The sequence below is a fragment of the Metopolophium dirhodum genome, chromosome 1 (genome assembly GCF_019925205.1).
Source record: "Metopolophium dirhodum isolate CAU chromosome 1, ASM1992520v1, whole genome shotgun sequence".
Taxonomy (NCBI): Eukaryota; Metazoa; Arthropoda; class Insecta; order Hemiptera; family Aphididae; genus Metopolophium; species Metopolophium dirhodum.
The window spans coordinates 124,500,481-124,520,344 of record NC_083560.1 but is presented as its reverse complement, the minus strand read 5'-3'; the positions used below and the strand labels follow the sequence as shown (position 1 = coordinate 124,520,344).

The 19,864-nt window shown below is 31.0% G+C and overlaps 1 protein-coding gene across 1 annotated transcript in view; it reads left to right on the top strand.

Annotated features, from left to right (window-relative positions):
* The window catches only part of LOC132932508 (uncharacterized), a 38,495-nt gene extending 20,542 nt beyond the window's left edge, over positions 1-17,953 (top strand). Inside the window, exons 4-8 of the mRNA XM_060998897.1 lie at positions 2,804-3,379; positions 5,909-6,020; positions 8,450-8,610; positions 13,799-13,999; positions 14,828-17,953. Of these exons, the coding sequence (XP_060854880.1) occupies positions 2,804-3,379; positions 5,909-6,020; positions 8,450-8,610; positions 13,799-13,999; positions 14,828-14,893 (1,116 nt within the window). The 3' untranslated portion in view covers positions 14,894-17,953. The remainder of the gene's footprint in view (positions 1-2,803; positions 3,380-5,908; positions 6,021-8,449; positions 8,611-13,798; positions 14,000-14,827) is intronic.
* The last annotated feature ends 1,911 nt before the right edge of the window (positions 17,954-19,864 follow it).

Sequence of the window (19,864 nt, the reverse complement as noted above, 5' to 3'; positions counted from 1 at the left end):
GTATCGGTAAACTATACATCCAAATTTTTATTGTCACGCAAACTTGGCTAGGTACCTATATAATGATGACCTAATGACCTCCAATTGTTAAGCATTTTTGAAAAATGTTACCACTTTTTTAAATACTATTTTTTTTACTGTGCAGTAGTCACAATGAGAGCTTAAACCTTACTCCCCCACCATCAACAAACACACACCATGGATTTTATTACAACAATTCATTCTTGTTCATATTAGTTAAGTAGTTCAAAAGAGGAATTATTATTTATAGACTAAGGTTTAAAAAAGTAATAAAAATACTTATACTTTTTAAAACGGTTCTGGGTTTGTTTTATTTATAATTTTATTAATTTTGATGAATATAAATAGTAACTACTATTTTTATCTGAGATATTCATTAGGGGTTTCGAACTAAAATATTGTATTGGACACTGATCGACTTCTATTTATGTACTTAAAGTGACAACATTTTAAATTTACCAAAAAGTAAAAGTTCTTAAAAGTTTAATTGTATACATTTAATCTAGACCCGTTTGAATTATGTATACAGGTGTATATTTCTTGAGTTTAGCCCAACTTTTTTTAGTTTTTTATTTCTAGATCCACCCTTTTACTCTTGCACCTATATGCATATCTAAACAAATGGTTTATCTCTATTCTTTAAACATACGGACAAATTTCAAATGTATCGAATATTTTGGTCATTTTAGTGTTATTGCTTGTATAACCTATTTGCTATTATAGTGTTATATGATATAATATAGTTAGCTTACTGCCAAAACTCATTAACAGCAACATTTAAATTTTTTTTTTAATCTCTATTCAGTGTAAAATGTAAGCTCTATTATTAGTATAGAGTCACTAAACATCAAAATCTCTATAAACTATTTTTTTTTTTAGCTTTTTCGATATTCATTATTATTGTATTTGTTTTATTGTAAGATGTAAGAATTCATTAATCAGTTAATGTGATTTATTAGCGTGATAGGTTTATGTGATATAAAACAGTAAAAATTATAATATGCTTTTGTATCATAGGAAAAAATATAAACAAAATCCTAGAGAAACTTTTCGATTATTTAAAACGCCTGCAAATGCATTTACCAACAATTTCATTTTACCTATAATGAGATTTGGCAAGAAGCCGATTATATTATAGTCGTCGAAGTGACAGTAGCAAAACTTATGTGGAAAATCTTGTACAGCGCGAAGTACTTTATACGAAGCAATTTAAATATTCGCCGGTGTTTCACCCACGCGACCGACTATAGAAGGTCTATGATAATATGACCGAGTAAAAGCATTGATTATTCGTATATGTATCATGTTGAATAAATGGTAATAGCTGTTAACAAGTATATAATATGAAATATAATTTATTGTTATATTATTATCTTGCCGTGTTACGCGCGTGTCGGACAAAGGTTGCAAAGAATAATAGGCATTGTTGGGCACGTCCACTTAAATCTCGACTTTAACGATTGTGTACCTACTCGATATATTATAATATATTGTCATAATATTATTGTACACATAACACTTGAGTGTGGCGACTGAGCAATAATAGCTGCAGCATAATATTATACAGGGTGGGGTTTTTAACGTACTGCAAGCATTCCATTTCTCAGACGATTTCGCTGGATTTTCATACACAATATTATAACTAATTGTCTAAAGAATGATTGTATAACTAGGTATTAAAAGTCCATCCTATGCTTGATGGGGGATATATCAAAATATTCCCTAATTTTCTGTTGATATTTTTTTCAACTCCATATTTTCATATACTGTCGGATAAATTTGGTAACCAATGATCGTTTTAAAATAAACTCGGCTGAGAAAATGATGGTCACACGTTGAATCATCACAACACTAAATGCTTTAGTTCAGGCGCGTCATTGCAGTCATTCAGTCGTTGGTGCCAAATGGGGTTGCAGGCCATTTTTAAATCATTATCAGCCCAAGCCTGTAGTTATAGATTTTAGCAGTAGCAGTATACAGAGTAACAGAAAGAACTGACTTTTGGAATAACTTTTGTTCTAATCAATATTTTTAAATTTTTTTGTTTATATATAATTTATAGCCACTTGCGCTACACGTGTAATAAAAAAAAAATTATTTTTATTTTTTAATTCTAAATACTTTATAATTTTTTTTTTTTTGGTCAGTTCTTTCTGTTATACCCTGTACACCAATAGTTTCGTAGTAAAACGTTTTGATCTCTAGATATTATACCATAATATATTAGGTATAATGTGTAATTGGTGTTATTTAGTAGCATCCGTCCATGTCACGAAGAACGTTTTTCATGTCATAGAACGTTTAGAACACTAAAACTCACTGCTCTTGTTATGAAGTCACGCGATGTGAAAACGACCGAAATAGGGTGGGTGCTAAACATAAGCTCCCCACCCTGAATTCTATGTATACCTTGCATACCGACCCGTGGCTTGGTTAGCTTAACCTCGCTGTAGTGCATTTTTCTCGGCGCACTTAAGCACATATTTTAATTTTGGTGCAGAGGATTTGTGCCTATACATGGGTAACACATTGTACATATTATACGGCGCTACTAATATAGTTATCAAAATCAGAGGTAGGGAGGTTAGGCATCATCATACACAACATTCACATTGAAAAACAAACAAAAAAAATATCGACATACCGACAGACCGACAGACCAACAAAACTAATGACGAAACACCTTAGTGTACATAGTACCTATATTAGTTACTTTCTACATCCATGACCTAAGGATCACCCTAGTGTATATGTGTGTTTGGGGTGTCACCTGTTTTTCTAGATAGTTGACCGAAAGATCCAACAAATCACGCGATTCGTATTCCGCGTGATCGGCAGGTTGGTGCTCCGGGGCGGCGGAGCTGGTGCCGGTGCGGGTGGCACCGCCACCACTGGCGGTACCGGTGGTGAATCCGGTAGCAATGGTGGCCGGCGGATATCGATCACGTTACCCACGTTCCCACCGTCCACGGACGACGAGGACGAAGATACAGCGACGGTCCTGCCGACGGCTGACACGTCGTCCTCGCCGTCATCAGACTCTGACCCGGCTGCATCGAGAGTACAGGAGCCGGCTTCATCTGAGGCGACCGCCACTGATTCTGCGCCAGCCGCGGCTGCTGACTCAGCCGTAGCGGCTGATTCAGCCTCTGAAGTTACGGTCACTACCGCCGAACCAGCGGCTATCTCTGCCCCGGTCACCACCGCCGCAACGGTCACCACCACCGCCGCCGAAGCCGCCCCAGTAACCAACGCCGCTCCGGCCGCCGGATCAGTATCCACCACCACCGTCGCCGCCGCTGCTGCCGCCGCTGCAACTGCCACCGCCAACGCAATCAGCTCGCCAACCACTCAAATGGTAAATCCCGAGGACGGCCCATGTCGGTGCATGTTATAAACTGCAGTACAATATATTATTATTATTATTATTATTTTAAGAACGTCATTATAGTAATATTTTTAGACGTAATAATATCCATAATATAATATGTTATGCTAGTTAAGACAACAACAATACAGGCGTATTAAGGGTATGCGTATACCATAATTTATAATAAAATTATGATACCTGATTAGTGATTAGTGTTAAGTTCGTGCGCGTCCGAAATCCGAATGTTTAAAGGTACTGCTAGATGCATGTGTCGAATGATTTAATACGATAATATTGCGATCGGAGTTTTCATTTTTACGAGGCCGAGGACGTTATAATATACATGCCTGTACAAGTCTTGAAAACAAATTCCATTTTTAACACTATCGATATGCAAGCATAAGAATACCTACACTGTATTTGGATGGAGCTGCAATATTTTTAACCGATTTTTAATTTTAATATTCGACGAGGACAAGTTTGAAATTGTTGACCATAATAATATTATGACTGCTATAAAAAAGAAATCACATGTGTGCTGATAAGTATTCAAACCACATAATTGCAGAGCTTATTAACGAATCCTGAATCCTGAGATCCTGACGGTTCGTGTTTTAATGATTTTTATTTTTCCGGAAAAAACTTTTCGGGATAATTAACGGGTAATGTCGTCACGGACAATTTATTCTCACAGTACCTAAGTATAATAATAATGACCATCGTGGTTTACCTCAATGTATGTCTACCTACAATAGTGTCAAAAAGCGGTGTGCGATGGCGACGGGAAAACGATTAACCGATTGTAGTACCGATTGCGATAGAACTCTACCTACGATCTTTATCATATATCATTATGTAATTTTATCATCGTAGCGTAGAAAACACAACTATGTATTTCAAATCGTCCGTTTTCTATAAATTTGACATATCGACCAAACTGTACTTACCTATTATTAATCCACCTTTCGTCACGCTGACGTGATCGGTATTCGTATTATATATCCGGTAATTGATATTAAGTATACTCGCGATATAAACGCGACGTCATTATTGTTGTTGTTGTTGTTATTTTAATTTGCTTTTTGTATAATAATATAATGTGTTGCATTGTTTTTGATCCCGCGGCAGTAGTTATAAATTATAATATGGCTTGCGAAGATTTGCTTTTTTGATAGTGTAATAAATGCCGTTAAGTAATATCATTAAAATCAGTAATATTATACTGAAACGATTAACAATATTATTATTATTAACACTGGCGATCGCATCTCCGCCGCATTGAAACGTAGGTATATAAGCCTAATATAGTGTATTAGTGTATTATACTGATACCTGTTATAGTACATTGTGTATGTGTGCATGCGGTATATATTATTTATATATTTATTTATTGTATTTATGAGCAATCCCTTTGGATAACATACTATGGTATTATAATATATCTTATTTACTAATAATCACATAGGTAATTAAATAAAGATAAACAAGTTGTGTGTAAAGATACCTCATAGGTACCTATATATTTAAAATGAGAAAGAAGGATCCACGTTAGTTAGAGATGCATTAAACGACGTAAAGGTTCAATAATACATTAATACTATAGTTGTGTAAGAATGTCGGATTGAAGATAGGGTATATATGAGCGAGATGAACGATTGGGTACTTTAAAATTAATTCGTGATAATAGGTTTGGAGAGTCAATAGATCCATTACCTAAGAAGTCTAATGATAAATTTTAATATTGCATTATGCTTTCGATCAACAAGGGAAGATAATCTTAACTGACAAGCTACTGGTCGGTAAACGATATTGCCGTAGAGCTTAGTGTTGCAAGGCATAACACGTTACGGCTCTGGAGATCGATTTCATAACCTTTTAGAAATGATTTGTTTGAGCGTGTATTATATACATTAATGTATTATACTATTATTATTTATCATAGTAATATTATTATATTGTATGTATCATAGGTATATAATTAAACTCAACACTGTTTTATTTTATACTGTGTGTAACTAAGTGTAACACGGCCATTCGCTTTTAATAGGTAATTATATTATTATAATTTTAAGGATAACACTTTTGTAGAGAGTTAATTGTATTTTCGGAAAAACGATTACGGAGTTGCACATCATTTACGGTTTAATTACAGGTTTTTTTACGTTATTTCAATACTGAGAAAATGAGTGTTTATTGTTAACCTAAATAAATGATTCACCTTATTGTTTATGTATATATTTTTTCGTATTTCGTTTGACTTTTATAATAGAGGTTATCAATGTAGAATACGCATAAGATCGTCTTAGCTTAAACACAAATCTCTACTCGCGTTAAATAGTGTCAGTGTGTCACCGACTACATGGTTGGCACAGAACTTCTCGTATACTAATGCATGATTTTTGGTTTATTGAGTGATATTAATGTACAGTAATATTATATAACTTTGCATGCGACAATCATTCGTAATGTGGCGAGATTTTCAATGACGTTTTCATTATTGCTGTTATATTGTTATAGCCATTGGACTCAGACAACACAGTGGGCACCGGCATTGTAAAGAGGACAGCAAGGGAAGTTTCAACAAACGAACCAAGCTCAACGAAAAAACGGTCACCGCTCACAGACACTGGTAAAATATGACGGAAATAAGTATAATATTACAACCTAAAATATTATATTATAATGTTGATAATTTATTTTTTTTTATTATTTATTTCAATAATTAATTAGGTGAATGGTAATTAGTATATTATTTTTTGACTATTTATTTTTATGTGTGAACATTAATATTGTAATAAAGTTAATTTATGTATGATATCCTTTTTTTTCTTTCATTTATTTTTTAAATTGCACGTGGAATAAGGGCTATATTCTCGTTAGTTTGGTAATACTCTGTACCGCATATTCTAATACTTCACTGTAATATTATAATTAAATGTATACTGAAGAGACCGATAACATTTATACAATTTATTGTTCTTCTTCGGGATATGTACCTTTATATTGTTGTTGTTGTTATTATTATTATTATTATTCATATCAAACGTTTTATTTTTAAATTTACAATAAATTGAAATCTCTGTTTAGATACCTAAACCTAGAACGAAGATTAAAATATTTTCTATTCGTATCGTCTTCATTAATAACCAAATACTATAATAGTCATGCTGCAGTAGCTGCAGCTTGTATTATTAGGTATAATAATAATAATAATAATAATAATAATGATAATAATATGAGACGACACGGATTAGAGTTAAACCGTTGAAATCAAATCGCTTGAACGGCACTGTTATTTCGATGGCCAAATTGAATTCGGTCCGATTGAAAACTCTTCGGCCCACATTCATTTTGATCTGCCAACGACCTTTAGTCAGTTGGTGAACCGATGTGTAGCCATATAGCTTAACGTCGATCTTAGATGTACATATAGTAATATTAGAAATTATATTATATCGTGTTCGAGAGTAACTGCGAGCATGATATTAAGTTCGATTTTCTTGCAAATTTAGTGACACCGACTGCTGTAATTAGCCGGACGTTATTCAAAGCGTCAATAGTATATCGAATACAAAGTGTCCACGCTATATAACTGCAGGAAAATCGAATTTAATTAAAGATCCAATGTTGTGGTTGGTGCTGGCTGCCGTTTTAAATAATTTAATGAAAGAAAAAACGTCTATTATTGTACTCCCACACAAAGTCACATAATACTATAATATATTAGTATAATATTAGTAAACCAAAAACTTACATTTGTGATTATCATTAGGTCGAAAACGATTTGTATATAATATAACACGAGTATTGTATAATCGTTGTATCTATGTAATTTCAGACTATATATTAAATAGATTTAGGTACATTATACTGTTTATTTTACATATTATTTGTTATATTTTAATCTTCTAACTAGAAAAAAATGCTTGAATATTAATAATATTATACATTGTAATAATAATAGTACCTATGTATAAAGTTCCTGAAATAATAATATCTCTGTATCAGAATAATGTGCAATAACACGCGGTGTCTGTATGATACAATCGACCGTCGGTAACTCGAACAGTCCAAGGGGAATGGCACATAAACGTCGTACACGACAGTTTTAATGGGATTATCAATATCGTTATTATTCCAATAATATTATTATCTTCGTTCGATTTACCGATAGTCGGCTGTATGAAACCACGACCGTCAGCTGCTTCGTCGTGTCGTTCAATCGAACTGATTATGATAATATTATGATGTCCAAGGGTGCCTGCGCGCGTAAGTCACAAGTGCAGCAAGTGGTCGGACCAATTTATTCGATAGAAACGCGGTTTGCCATCATCGCCCAAAATACGGTGGGCTGCCGGGCTGGTAGATCATCCCCCTCCCACTACATTAACTTCAGGCGCCCTTGGCAACATCGATATATTATTATAATTAATAATTAATACATTGATATAATATTGTATCGTCGCTCTGTATATGATCTGTGCGCACAATACATGTAAGGCTGCACAGTGTTGGTTTACAATACCGACACCGAAGACCATAAGTACCGTACTTAAAACATCAACCACGGTTGCACACGAAACACGCTCACGTTGTGAGTATTATATGTATAGCACGCTTATTATTATTATTATTATCATCACCTAGTGGATACTATATGTCTATATATATTATATACATATAATATTGTCCGTATCGTATCTTTACACCCACCCACACAAACACTTCATTGGAACCACAGTAATTCCATTAACTGCCCGCGCCGATTGTCCTAGGAATACTTTCGTAAAAAGAGTAAAACAAAAAAATTACCAAAGGTACGGCGGCGGTGGCGTATTGAAATGGTCTGTGTCGATATATGTAATATATTTATTACATATATATATATATATATATTATATATGTAATATGGTATAATAATATATGGTATAATAATATGTGTGCTTAAAGGTGCGTGATCTCGATTATTGACGGTCACACTGGATATTTCTGTATCCCTTCTGTGTCCGCAGAAAGAAAAATAATAATATAACGGGCTGGTATGGTGTTGTGTTTTAGATAACGACGTGTCATCTGATAACGCTTTGTCGTCGAACGCCGGCGACGACGCCCAAGCCGAGACGGTCGCGGAAGAAGACCCCAGGAACAAACGGTTCTTATTCAACCTGCGAGGAGGAGCCGGCGGTGGATCCGGCAACTTTTTATTCGACTTGATCCGAGTGAGTGTAATTATATATATACATATACACGCCGTTATTTTTTCATTATATGACGTGTGTACGTTGCCTACTTTTTCTCTTTTCCGATTTTGTTACGGAACTGCAAAAACACGACCAACTGTTATATATCATAATATCATCTAATATATGATCTAAAACGAAAAAATGCTTATTACCTATTTATGTATAATATGACGCTGTATTCACATACCTACTACTTGCGTCCCGAATTGATAAGAGCAGATAACTATTGTGTCTGATCAGTATCCAGATGGAACTTGACGACCACCTACATGTTTATTTCAAACACGATAAAATTGCGTCCAGATAGATCATAATATTGATTTTTTTTTTGTTCCTTGTTTATTGTAAGGGTAATGGGCATTAACAAGTTAATAAGTCTTAATTAAATTGAACGCACTAAACGTTCAAAAAATAATAACAGATAAGACTCTCGGACTTGAAAAAAATTAGCGTCCCTTGAAATAATGGAACTCAACCTACTTTTTGGATACCCATCTCACAAACCATCAATCCTCAAATAAAAAACTAAAATTTAAGAGTACCCATAGAGGTACCTATGCCATTAACGACTCCTTATAAGTGAAATATTATTATTTGTTATTATTATAAATATATTATTAACAATATAAACATTTTTTTTCAAATAAAAATAACTGTTCAATTAATTAAATGTATATTAATTTATACATTACGTCTTATATTTCATAAAAAAGTAGAGGAGCTCCGCCCACCTGTCGCAATATTGTGGATTTTTATCAATATGTTTTTGGGACGCAGTAGAAACACTCAGGCACTCAGTCTAATATAATAATATAATACTGTACAACACACTATTTTAAGCTTTTAAACACTCGACACCACGATCTCTGCAATAACGTCCTAAAATCACATAATTATAATTCATCCGCACACTTGTATAATATTATATATTATAAGAATACGCACGAATGTAGAATCTTGTGCGGTCCTAAAACACCAAAACTGCAATATCAAATGTACAATGATACGCTTACGATTACCGTACCTTTTTTACAAGCTTACAACTCGTCCGATGCCATAGGTACTACCTACTAAACGTCATACAAAACGACGTGCCGATTAGTTAACTATATCACACTTTATAATAATATTTATTTACTATGAACGCACCACTAATGTAAAGTAAAATTTTTCCGAACGAAAATTAACAATAACGCAATATTAGCCTCATTCATTAATATTATCACTGAATCTCCGAGGCCGCGGTTTCGGTAACGTTTCGCTGTAAGCTTTATAATATTGTCTAATGCATCTACGGTAGTTTTACGAGGTACAATTCTGTAGATTCCACATGTTGATTGTGCGGGTAACAATTATAAATAGATAGTGTAATATTTCCAATTGATCACAGTGATAAAAATGACGGTGGGTCAACCGCTAATGAAATAAGTGCCCGCTCAGTATTACCATGTATTATCAATAATTATCATATGAACGAAGAACATTCACCGGCCATCTAACAAGGCCAATATTCCAACGAATTCTTAAGAAAACCGAACGCCCACTTTGTAATAATAGGATATCGTGTTTCATTTGTTAAAAAAAACCTACCTATAGGACAACTTTTACTTGAAACCTGTCAATTGCATTACCTACAATATATAAACTTGAAACGGTTTTACGGTCGAGTTATACAATGAACTATAGGTACGTTTTGTTGGCGTTTCTAAGGCGTTAACCACATTAAGTAAGTCGCAGCTGCAGTACGAAAACTAATAAAATGTAGAGCGAATTTGGATAAAAAATGCAAGTGTTAGGTGTTTCTACCTAATGAATCAAATTGTTTAGATTTGATTATCCAACTGAGAAACTATAGGTAATGGAATAACCATACGCTTTTTATTGATTACGGAGACATGGAAAAGATATATGATAAATTGGAAAATTAAGAATTCCAAACACCATAAAACAATTTAAAAATTATAATCTTCGACTATAGTTCTATGCACTGACATAAATTATATAGCACCTAAATATTAGATTATGAAATGTTGAACCATTATAACACAGTTTACTATCTTTATACAACTTTTCATGCATTTTTTTTTGTATATAATATATTATAATATTTTTGTATAGAATTATATTAATAATCATAAATTGTTCATCCAAGATTAAAGAGAAAACAATAGAAGTATTTAGATTAATATAATTGTTTTTTTAAAAATTATTATTACTATCAATCCAATTGAATTCTATCTATTTACAGTATGTACCTACTATTAATAATTTTATAATAGTAGTATTTTAATAATACTTTCAAAAAACAGTTTCAATACACAAATTATGTATTTTAATGACGTGAGCAGAGATCAAACATTTAGAAATCTGAACTTATGATAAATTGTCATGCATGTCAAACTGATGCGATCACGTTCATTATTCTGAGGATCTTTCAAAACGAATTTAATAAAATTTCAAACATGTTTTCATTTGAACATAAAATATTGTAGTGCCAAAGTAACAGTGCAATATCATAAAATGACGAAAGTGCAGTAATTCAATATATTTTTCTCGTGTATTAGTGAAAGGCGTAAAATAAATTATTAAAAATGTAAAACCAATTAAATGATAAGACTCAACAAATGTTGACCTATATTGCACAAATAATGAGTGCAGTCATCGGAGTTGATAAATACTAAAATACGATGTATAAGTAAACGGTCATTCTGAATCACCACATATTATAGCACCAGTATAGGTACCCATATTAATGTAGTACGACCGCGAGATATAATAAATTTATCGTTCTGGTCATCGTGGTCAGCCACCTGGGGGAGGTGTACATAATTATGTAATATAGTTTTTTGTACCATAATGATTTAGTTTGCTCTCGTCGAATGAAATGTTATCCTAACCCTTTGTCGACCTTGTTACCTATTAAATTAATTAGCGTATTTTATGTGCTCACATAATTTAACAAAAGTTGTTTGCCTGTCGCTGATCTAAATTGAACTAATCGTATTTAGTAAATCGTGTCACACGTTTAATGAGAAAAAAAACAAGTCAATGCGCTTGTTTTTTTTTTCAAGTACCAACCCATAATTGAATAGTTTGCTTTAACAAGTGGTTTACATATAATGTTTAAAAATGAATTCTTATACAACGCGGTCAACAAAGGGTTTTTTCTTAAGAAAAAAGAAAAGGTCTTAAAAAAATATGGTTTGAGGCAAAAAAAGATTTTTTGGTTTTCAATAGAGGGGAGCGGACAGAGCAGCTAGGGCTGCCGGTGGTTTCTACAGAGTGGTCGCAGGCACCGACCCAAACACATTAACACTCGCACAGCCTCTTCAATATCCATCGGTAAATAACTTAATTCCTAGTCAAACATTTTTTTTTTAGATTTTTTTAATATGTAGCTCCCGAAATTAAAAAAAAATTCATCTTAAAAATCAAGGATGCCACTATATTGTGCGCACTATCACTCCTTCCCAATAATAATGTACAATGTAGGTAATAAAACACGATTTATCACACTAAAAATTGATTAGGTACAACACTTGTTATAATACCATAAATAATCATTTAAACATTATAAATTATCGTTTTGTTGAAAAATATAAACTCGTTGGGTGTATGATGGAAGTCAAGTGATCAATTCTACTTTCACTAACCACTATTATGTAATAACCCAGTGCAATTCGTGACATAAACTGTCATCGTTCGTTAGTGCGTCTAAAAACAAGCATTTGCCAATATCAAAACTCATATTTATGTATAATATTATTATAATGCATCACCTACATCGGCTACATCTGGATTATGTTAAACAACAATTAAACAATATGTACTACTTGTAACACAATTGATATCAATTTTACGAAACTGCAGTATGACGCCTTCTATTTTTATGAATGACAATATCAATGCACATAACTGGTTTTTATTTTTAAAAGTGGATGTAAAATATATACATAACAATAATTTCGACAGGAAAAAAGTAATTAGTTTTTCAAATTCATTGTCCAGTAAAACGGAGTGGACTATTCCCCCTTAATATCAGATAAAATCAATATACTTACCATAATATAATATTTAATTTCTCTGCAACTATACAAATAAATAAACATTTAAATCTGTATAATGTACTTGAGCAATATATCACATACATACATATCATATAAAAAATATCTAGTGGGTACATACACATTTATATCGTAAGTTGTGTAAACATTAAAAATTATACAACGTGTTATAATAATAGCATTTAGAACTATATTGAATTAAAATGTTATCAGAAAATTATTTTGACATAATATTAAAAATTAACAATGTACCTACTAGCCATCGAACGAACGCTCTCAACTCTGATTTGCCTGGATTGTAATATATATTATACACACAATTAATAATTTATAATTTACATGTATGTAATTAAATTCCATACATATTTATACCAAAAATAAATATTATATTATACTCAGTTTATTAAATAATTTAAGCCTGTTTATAATATATGATTTTAAAACCATATTCGTCTAACATGATGCAATTATAAACAACATATTATAAAGTCATGAATGTGGCTCAATTTGTTTTTTGTTTGATATTAAACTTGAACGAGATGGCTTAATTATCATTGATTATTAAAATTAATCAATGACTATAATACATGTGTTGTACATTCATACTTATCGCGTCTCACGTCTTGTTCATTATTGATAATAATAAATAACAATCGTACCATTCCGAGTTTTTCTTTAATGTTATAATAATATTACTACACACGCTGTGTACAATTTATTCAAATATATTACACAGTTAATATCATGTAAATATGAAATATATTATTATTATAGATCTGTAAGAGTTGAGGGTGGTCTATCAGCCAATAATATAGAGACCTATATTATAATACTGAATTTTCGATATTTTTAATTGATTACAACACACAACGTGCTCTACCCTACCGTATAGTGTACCAACACCAATCTCGACCAAAATCATCAACACAGACAAAAAATAATTTCATAGAAAAAAACAAAAACAAAACACAATAACCAAAACAAATTGTACCTACGCTATATTAATAATTATTATTGTACATAGCAATGTATATTATTATATAATCACCGAGAAATGCCAACTATGATCCTTTTTTCTGTGTGTTTTGGTCCCACGACAGTTGGTGGCTGGAAGTGGGGCAAACCAAGACAGAGACGAGTCGGCCGACTCGGTACCGGCTGAAGCAGGCGAAGCCCAAGAGGTGCACGCGGACGTGAATGCCAAGGAAGACGGATATAGTGTCGGCGTACCCGGACCACTGACGAGAATATTCGTAATCGCCAACAGGGGAGTGGCCAATTTGGTCCAAGACTTGATACTGGTGAGTTATAAAGTTCAGCGTTTATTGAAAAGCCTCATCCGCGAATTCGTGTGATAATATTATACGAATTACATACAATGTGATTCTTTGTTATAACATGACATTTAAAAAAAAATGGAATTTTTGGCTATTTTTTTAACGTAATAAGCTTTTATTTCATACATTCTGAAGCAGAATAATTCTCCGGAAATTTTGATTTACTAGAAAATAGAATGCCAGGATCATCAAATTTTATCCCCGTAGTTAATTTGTCTTACTTTTAAGTATTTAAAGTTTGGATGAGCGGAACATGTTAGTGCCAGTCATATCCGTGTGTAACTGTGCTATACGCTATACTTCACAGTCCTCTCATCTAAAATGTAAACACTTATAAAACTCATAAATAATCTAGGACTCGAGCGGTATTTGATTATTATGCATCAAAATTCTCAAAAGGATACGAAACTGTAAGACAATATGAAAACTAGTCAAATTCGAATTTTTACAAAACGTATAATTCTACATCACATTTACCTCTAGAATATAAAATTTCGACAATATTAATTATATGTTCGGTGCGCATAATATAATATATTATACTAACGATGAGACGCGTGCAGCTTGCCGAACATATTTTATTATATTATATTCGAAAGTACTTAAAAGTATATCTTACGAAAAGCCGACGCAGTCGAAATATTATGACGAAACTCGAATAATAGTAAAAATAATATTTATAAAAAATGTCCGCCCACAAAACAGGCGACGAGGTAATATGTTTATTATTATGTGACCGCATTACATAAATATCTATTAACAACCGTCGTTGTGTGTTTTTTTCCTTTTCAGAGATTGGCCCAGACCACCGAACGGATAGTGAACTTCAAAGCCAGATTAATTACATCCCTCATCTAAGCAAATATTCAAGTTTGTGTAGTAAAATGTTATTTATTACCTGCAAGCGGCGTATTTTAGTCATGACTTATAAGATTAAATCTTAACTTAACGTTTGTTTGCACAACCATAAACGATAAACCTACGTCGAGTTTTTTTTTATAATTGACACGATTTTTTTGAACTACGTGTATAATTATTCCCAATTTGTGTTTTATGCATCAATCACGTCGTGATGCGCACACTCACGCATACACACTCATATACAAATACACATTCAAATATTTTACAACCAAATCAAAATTTACTAAAATAGCCAGCAGATTTTATTTTTATTTTATTTTTTCGTAAGCGTTCTGTCAACACGATTTAAACATTATATTATGTCGATAACGATGTCCATACCCCTGTACAATCCATAACTGATTTTAATATTCTAACTTTTGCAAAATACGTGCCAAAATACAAAATATAATTTTAAAATCATCAGACCATTACGATACGTCATCACCCGCGATCACCAATTTTTAATTAAGTATACCTACGTCGTGTACTAATATCAATATTCGTGTTCTTAATGATTTAATCGGCATGTTATATATTATTATTAGATATACAGTGTACCTACTGCTGGTGGTTATCGACATTAAAACACTGAATTCAGACTATTGTAGTAATTTAATTAATCAATTAAAAATTATAATCAAAATTATGTAGGTACTCCATTTATAATTATAATTAGTAGTAGGTAAAAACTGTAAAAAAATTATCATATAAATACTTATTTTCCATGTAGTATATTATTTTTATTTATTAGACCCATGAAATACCTATGTGAAAACTTGTCCACTGTATAAAATAATATTGGTATCATTTTTTTTTTACATATTATATAGGGTTTAGGTAGTTTTTTTCTTGTATTTGTAAGTTACAAACAAAATAAATAATTGCTCAACAATTTTGTTTATGTATAATATATTACATAACGCATAATATGTTATAATAATACGTAAGGGTATCATCTTATTTTAATTATAAACACATATCATCCATGTTAATATAATTTACCCATATACTCATTACTCATATTATAATATTGTATACTAAATAATATATTATGTCCTTCGATTCTCTTCATAAAAATATGTCTTCGTGGGTTGTTCTCCTACATAAGTAATATCGTATTATAAAGTCTACTGCGCCATATTGTAGACTATACATTATTATACTTATACCTAACATTTAATATTATATATAATCGCATGGTGTATAGTTAGTTGCCCAATACCTGTAATATTTAATGCAGTACACTCAGGACCTATGTCACAATAATAAAAAGTACCTAACGTGCTCATGTCAGATCTAAGAACGAAAAACGTAAAGCATCGAAGCTCTTTTATAAACGTACATAGGTAATTCCTTCTTTCATTTATTTATTTTCATAATTTTTTTATTATTATCTTTTTTTTTCAAAAATATCGTAACCATGCTTAAAACATGTCACAGTACGTAATCATAGCTATGCGGTTAATAATTATTATACCTACCTACCATATATTATACCAGGTAATAGGTATCATGCGTATATGAAATTATCCGCCTATTGTTGAACCATTGGTACAATATAACAATATCATCAATAATAGTAATAATAATAATAATAATAACAATAATAAAAACAATAACATAATATTGCATACTATTATTATCATCAGCTGTCTAGCTATCGGTAGTAATAATAGTATGTTAGGTTATACCAAAATAAACAGCTCCCAGATTTACGCATTATGGGATGTTTCCACCAAAAGCGATTGAGGTTCGATTCCCGTTTCTGCCAAAATATCAATTTTTGTAAATACATTTCTGCTAATATTGTTTAATAACCATGTAGATATAAGTGCAAAAATTTAACAGTAGAAAATTGATTGCATATAATTATTAAAATAAAACTTAAAATATTATAGTAAAGTAGGTAAGTACTTACATATTAGATAGATTCAAATGTTCAATATATAGTAACATTTCACAAAAATATAAATTATACTAGTAAATTATCATATTTCTTTAAAAATCACATTATTAAAAGAAATTGTTTTACCAAAGGTGTACCTATACTAGTTTCATTTGACTCTTGTATTTTAAATTGAATTTTAAGTATTGTACTTGACATATATTATGACCTACATAAAAATGGTTTTCAAAATATTTTTGGCAGAAACGGGTATCTTCCGGTAAAACAATAATATAAAATGACACGTCTCCGACTCTTGGTTCGTCTAGAATCTATATTATAAATGTTGAAGCAGGGGATATTATTAATAACAATAACAATAATATAAACATTATTTCAATCGTTGATCGATCAGACGACAATCGATTAAAACATCAGACACATAACGAACTGAAGACGAGTACCTACTAACTTTATTATACCCGTCTATTGCGTTAAAATCAAAATAATTATCGGACGTCCGCGTATAAGGACGATGGACTTTTGTTTTCGTGGACGTGCAGGTGACCAGTGACGTATGGTCCACGGGTGGTGGTTTAGGGGGTTCAGACTACTGCTCCTCGTTGAGTTTGTTTTTTAAACATCTTCACAGCTCTAACACGCATATTCATTATTCATACATCACCAGGTATTCAGTTTAAAATAAGTTTCATATAAAGTAGTCTTCACCTGCCATGTCCATTTCCTGCAGTACAATATAATATTGTTTTGATTTTTAAAATGTATTGTCATTAATATATCCCGGTTGATAACATGTTCATTTCCATCGATTTAGCTCCGTGCCATGAAATTATACCTAAAATTCTTATTTTTATTTGCGTTTGATCCTCGGATATTATATTATAATAATGAGACGGATACATAATGACATCTTACCTACTTAGACACAATTATAATGCATTTTGTGTGCGTATGTATTATATAATATTATAATACTGCTGGTTCAGTCGTATTTAAATTTCCGGATATTATAATATTATGTAGATATATTATTGTATTTCACTTAATTAAGCTATAAATCTGTATGTTATTAAATCATGATCATTATATTATTATTATTATTATTATTATTTTATGTGTGTATTAATTGTGTAAAGTCGTTAGTTGTTAAGTTAATAATAATGATGATATGATATTAATTTCTTTTGTATAGTGTTAATGATAATGTAGACAAGATTGAAATATATAGTGATTTTAAATTAAATATATTGTATTACAATATTCAAAAACAGTTGTTTATTATATTATACTAGTTCATTTATCCAGTATCTATTATACCTGCAGTGGTGTGGTTGTAGGGGGAGGTCAAGAGGGCTTAACAACCTCCACCCCTGAACAAAAAAAAAAAGTATTCATGGATTAATTATGACATAATATAATCTTATAAATTACCTAGTTAAAAATATATACTGGTAAAATTATCATTTATTTGTTTATTTGTTGTGGTCTCCAATTGTTGATATTTTTTTCAAATAAACATGTGTAAGAAACATTACGAATCACATAGGCGCCAAGTTTTGAAAAATATAATGGGTATAAATAGAGATTTTAAAGTTTAGTAAATAATTTAGTAAACGATTTGATTTTTTGTTGTACTATTTATTTTAAAACAGAACTTATACTGCTACATATAGCTAATTGTATCTCCATTGATTTATTTTCCCTTTCCAAGAATAATTAAAAGATTAAAATGATTTCAAACAAAAATCATTGGTATTGATTTTATGAATATTTTAAAAATAAATAATATTAGAAATGACTACCAGATATTTAATGAAAATATTATAAAGGTACTATATTGTGTCAATCAATAAGAAGGTAAATCATTAATTTGGACATATAATAATGTAAGCCCTGAAGTAAATTATGAAATTTAAACTACCAACTTAGATATGTATGTATAATGTATGACGCAAATATCGGATCTTTAGGGTATATATTTTTAGTATATTTTATAAGCATAGACTAAGATAATAGAAGTTATATAAATAAGTATATCATACATTTTAGTAATATCAATATTATATTATTATTACTTATTACAATTAATTCAGTATATTTTGACATTTGAATATTTGATACATACCATATTATTTTATGAATATTTTATTTACAAATATTATTTAACTTATACACATTAAACAACTTGTGTATTATTTTTACATTCAATAAATACATTTTGTTGACAGTAAGTTGTAAACTGCAAAGATTTTTAACACAGTAAATAGTTATTTAGGTTGTTTTGACTAAATATAAAATATAAGTACCTATAAAATGATATCCTATATGATAATAATTAATAACTATTTTATTTTATATAACCTATGACAAATATATACAATAAAAAAAATAATTGTGGTTCGTGAGTCAACCTATATTTAATAGTTGTGTGTTGAAACGTAAAAAGTAAGTAATAAAATATTTATTAATTATTATATAGTTGATTCTGTATGACGTTACCAGTGAAAAATTAAACAATGCCAGTGGAAATCTACCGAAAACCAGAGTTACCTTGTTTTAGACTCTGTTAAATGTTAACTTCAAGTATTTTTAATACAATAATTTTGGTGATTTTGACCATGTATAAAAAGGAGGTCTGAAATTATATCCAATCAAAATAACTTTATTATTTGCTATAACCAGTGGCAACCCTATGCAAATAAACAAAAAATTGATTTACATGAGCCAACAAATCCTCGTGAGCCCCTTTTTATAATAAAAAATTTAAAAATTGTTTTCAAGGTACATATCCCCTGGTCCTCAGGTACCTATAGAATTTCCTATGAACCTAAATTCACAGCCGTGAGTGTAGTGTCATAGACTTGGCTGTAGATCACTTACATACACACAAATATCGTTTTTTTATTAATAATAATATTATTTATTTATTTCCAACTATCGACAATTTATATTACAGACTTACAGTACAATTACAATAATAATTGTTAAAACAGTAGCCATCAAAAAGTCACCTCAAAGGT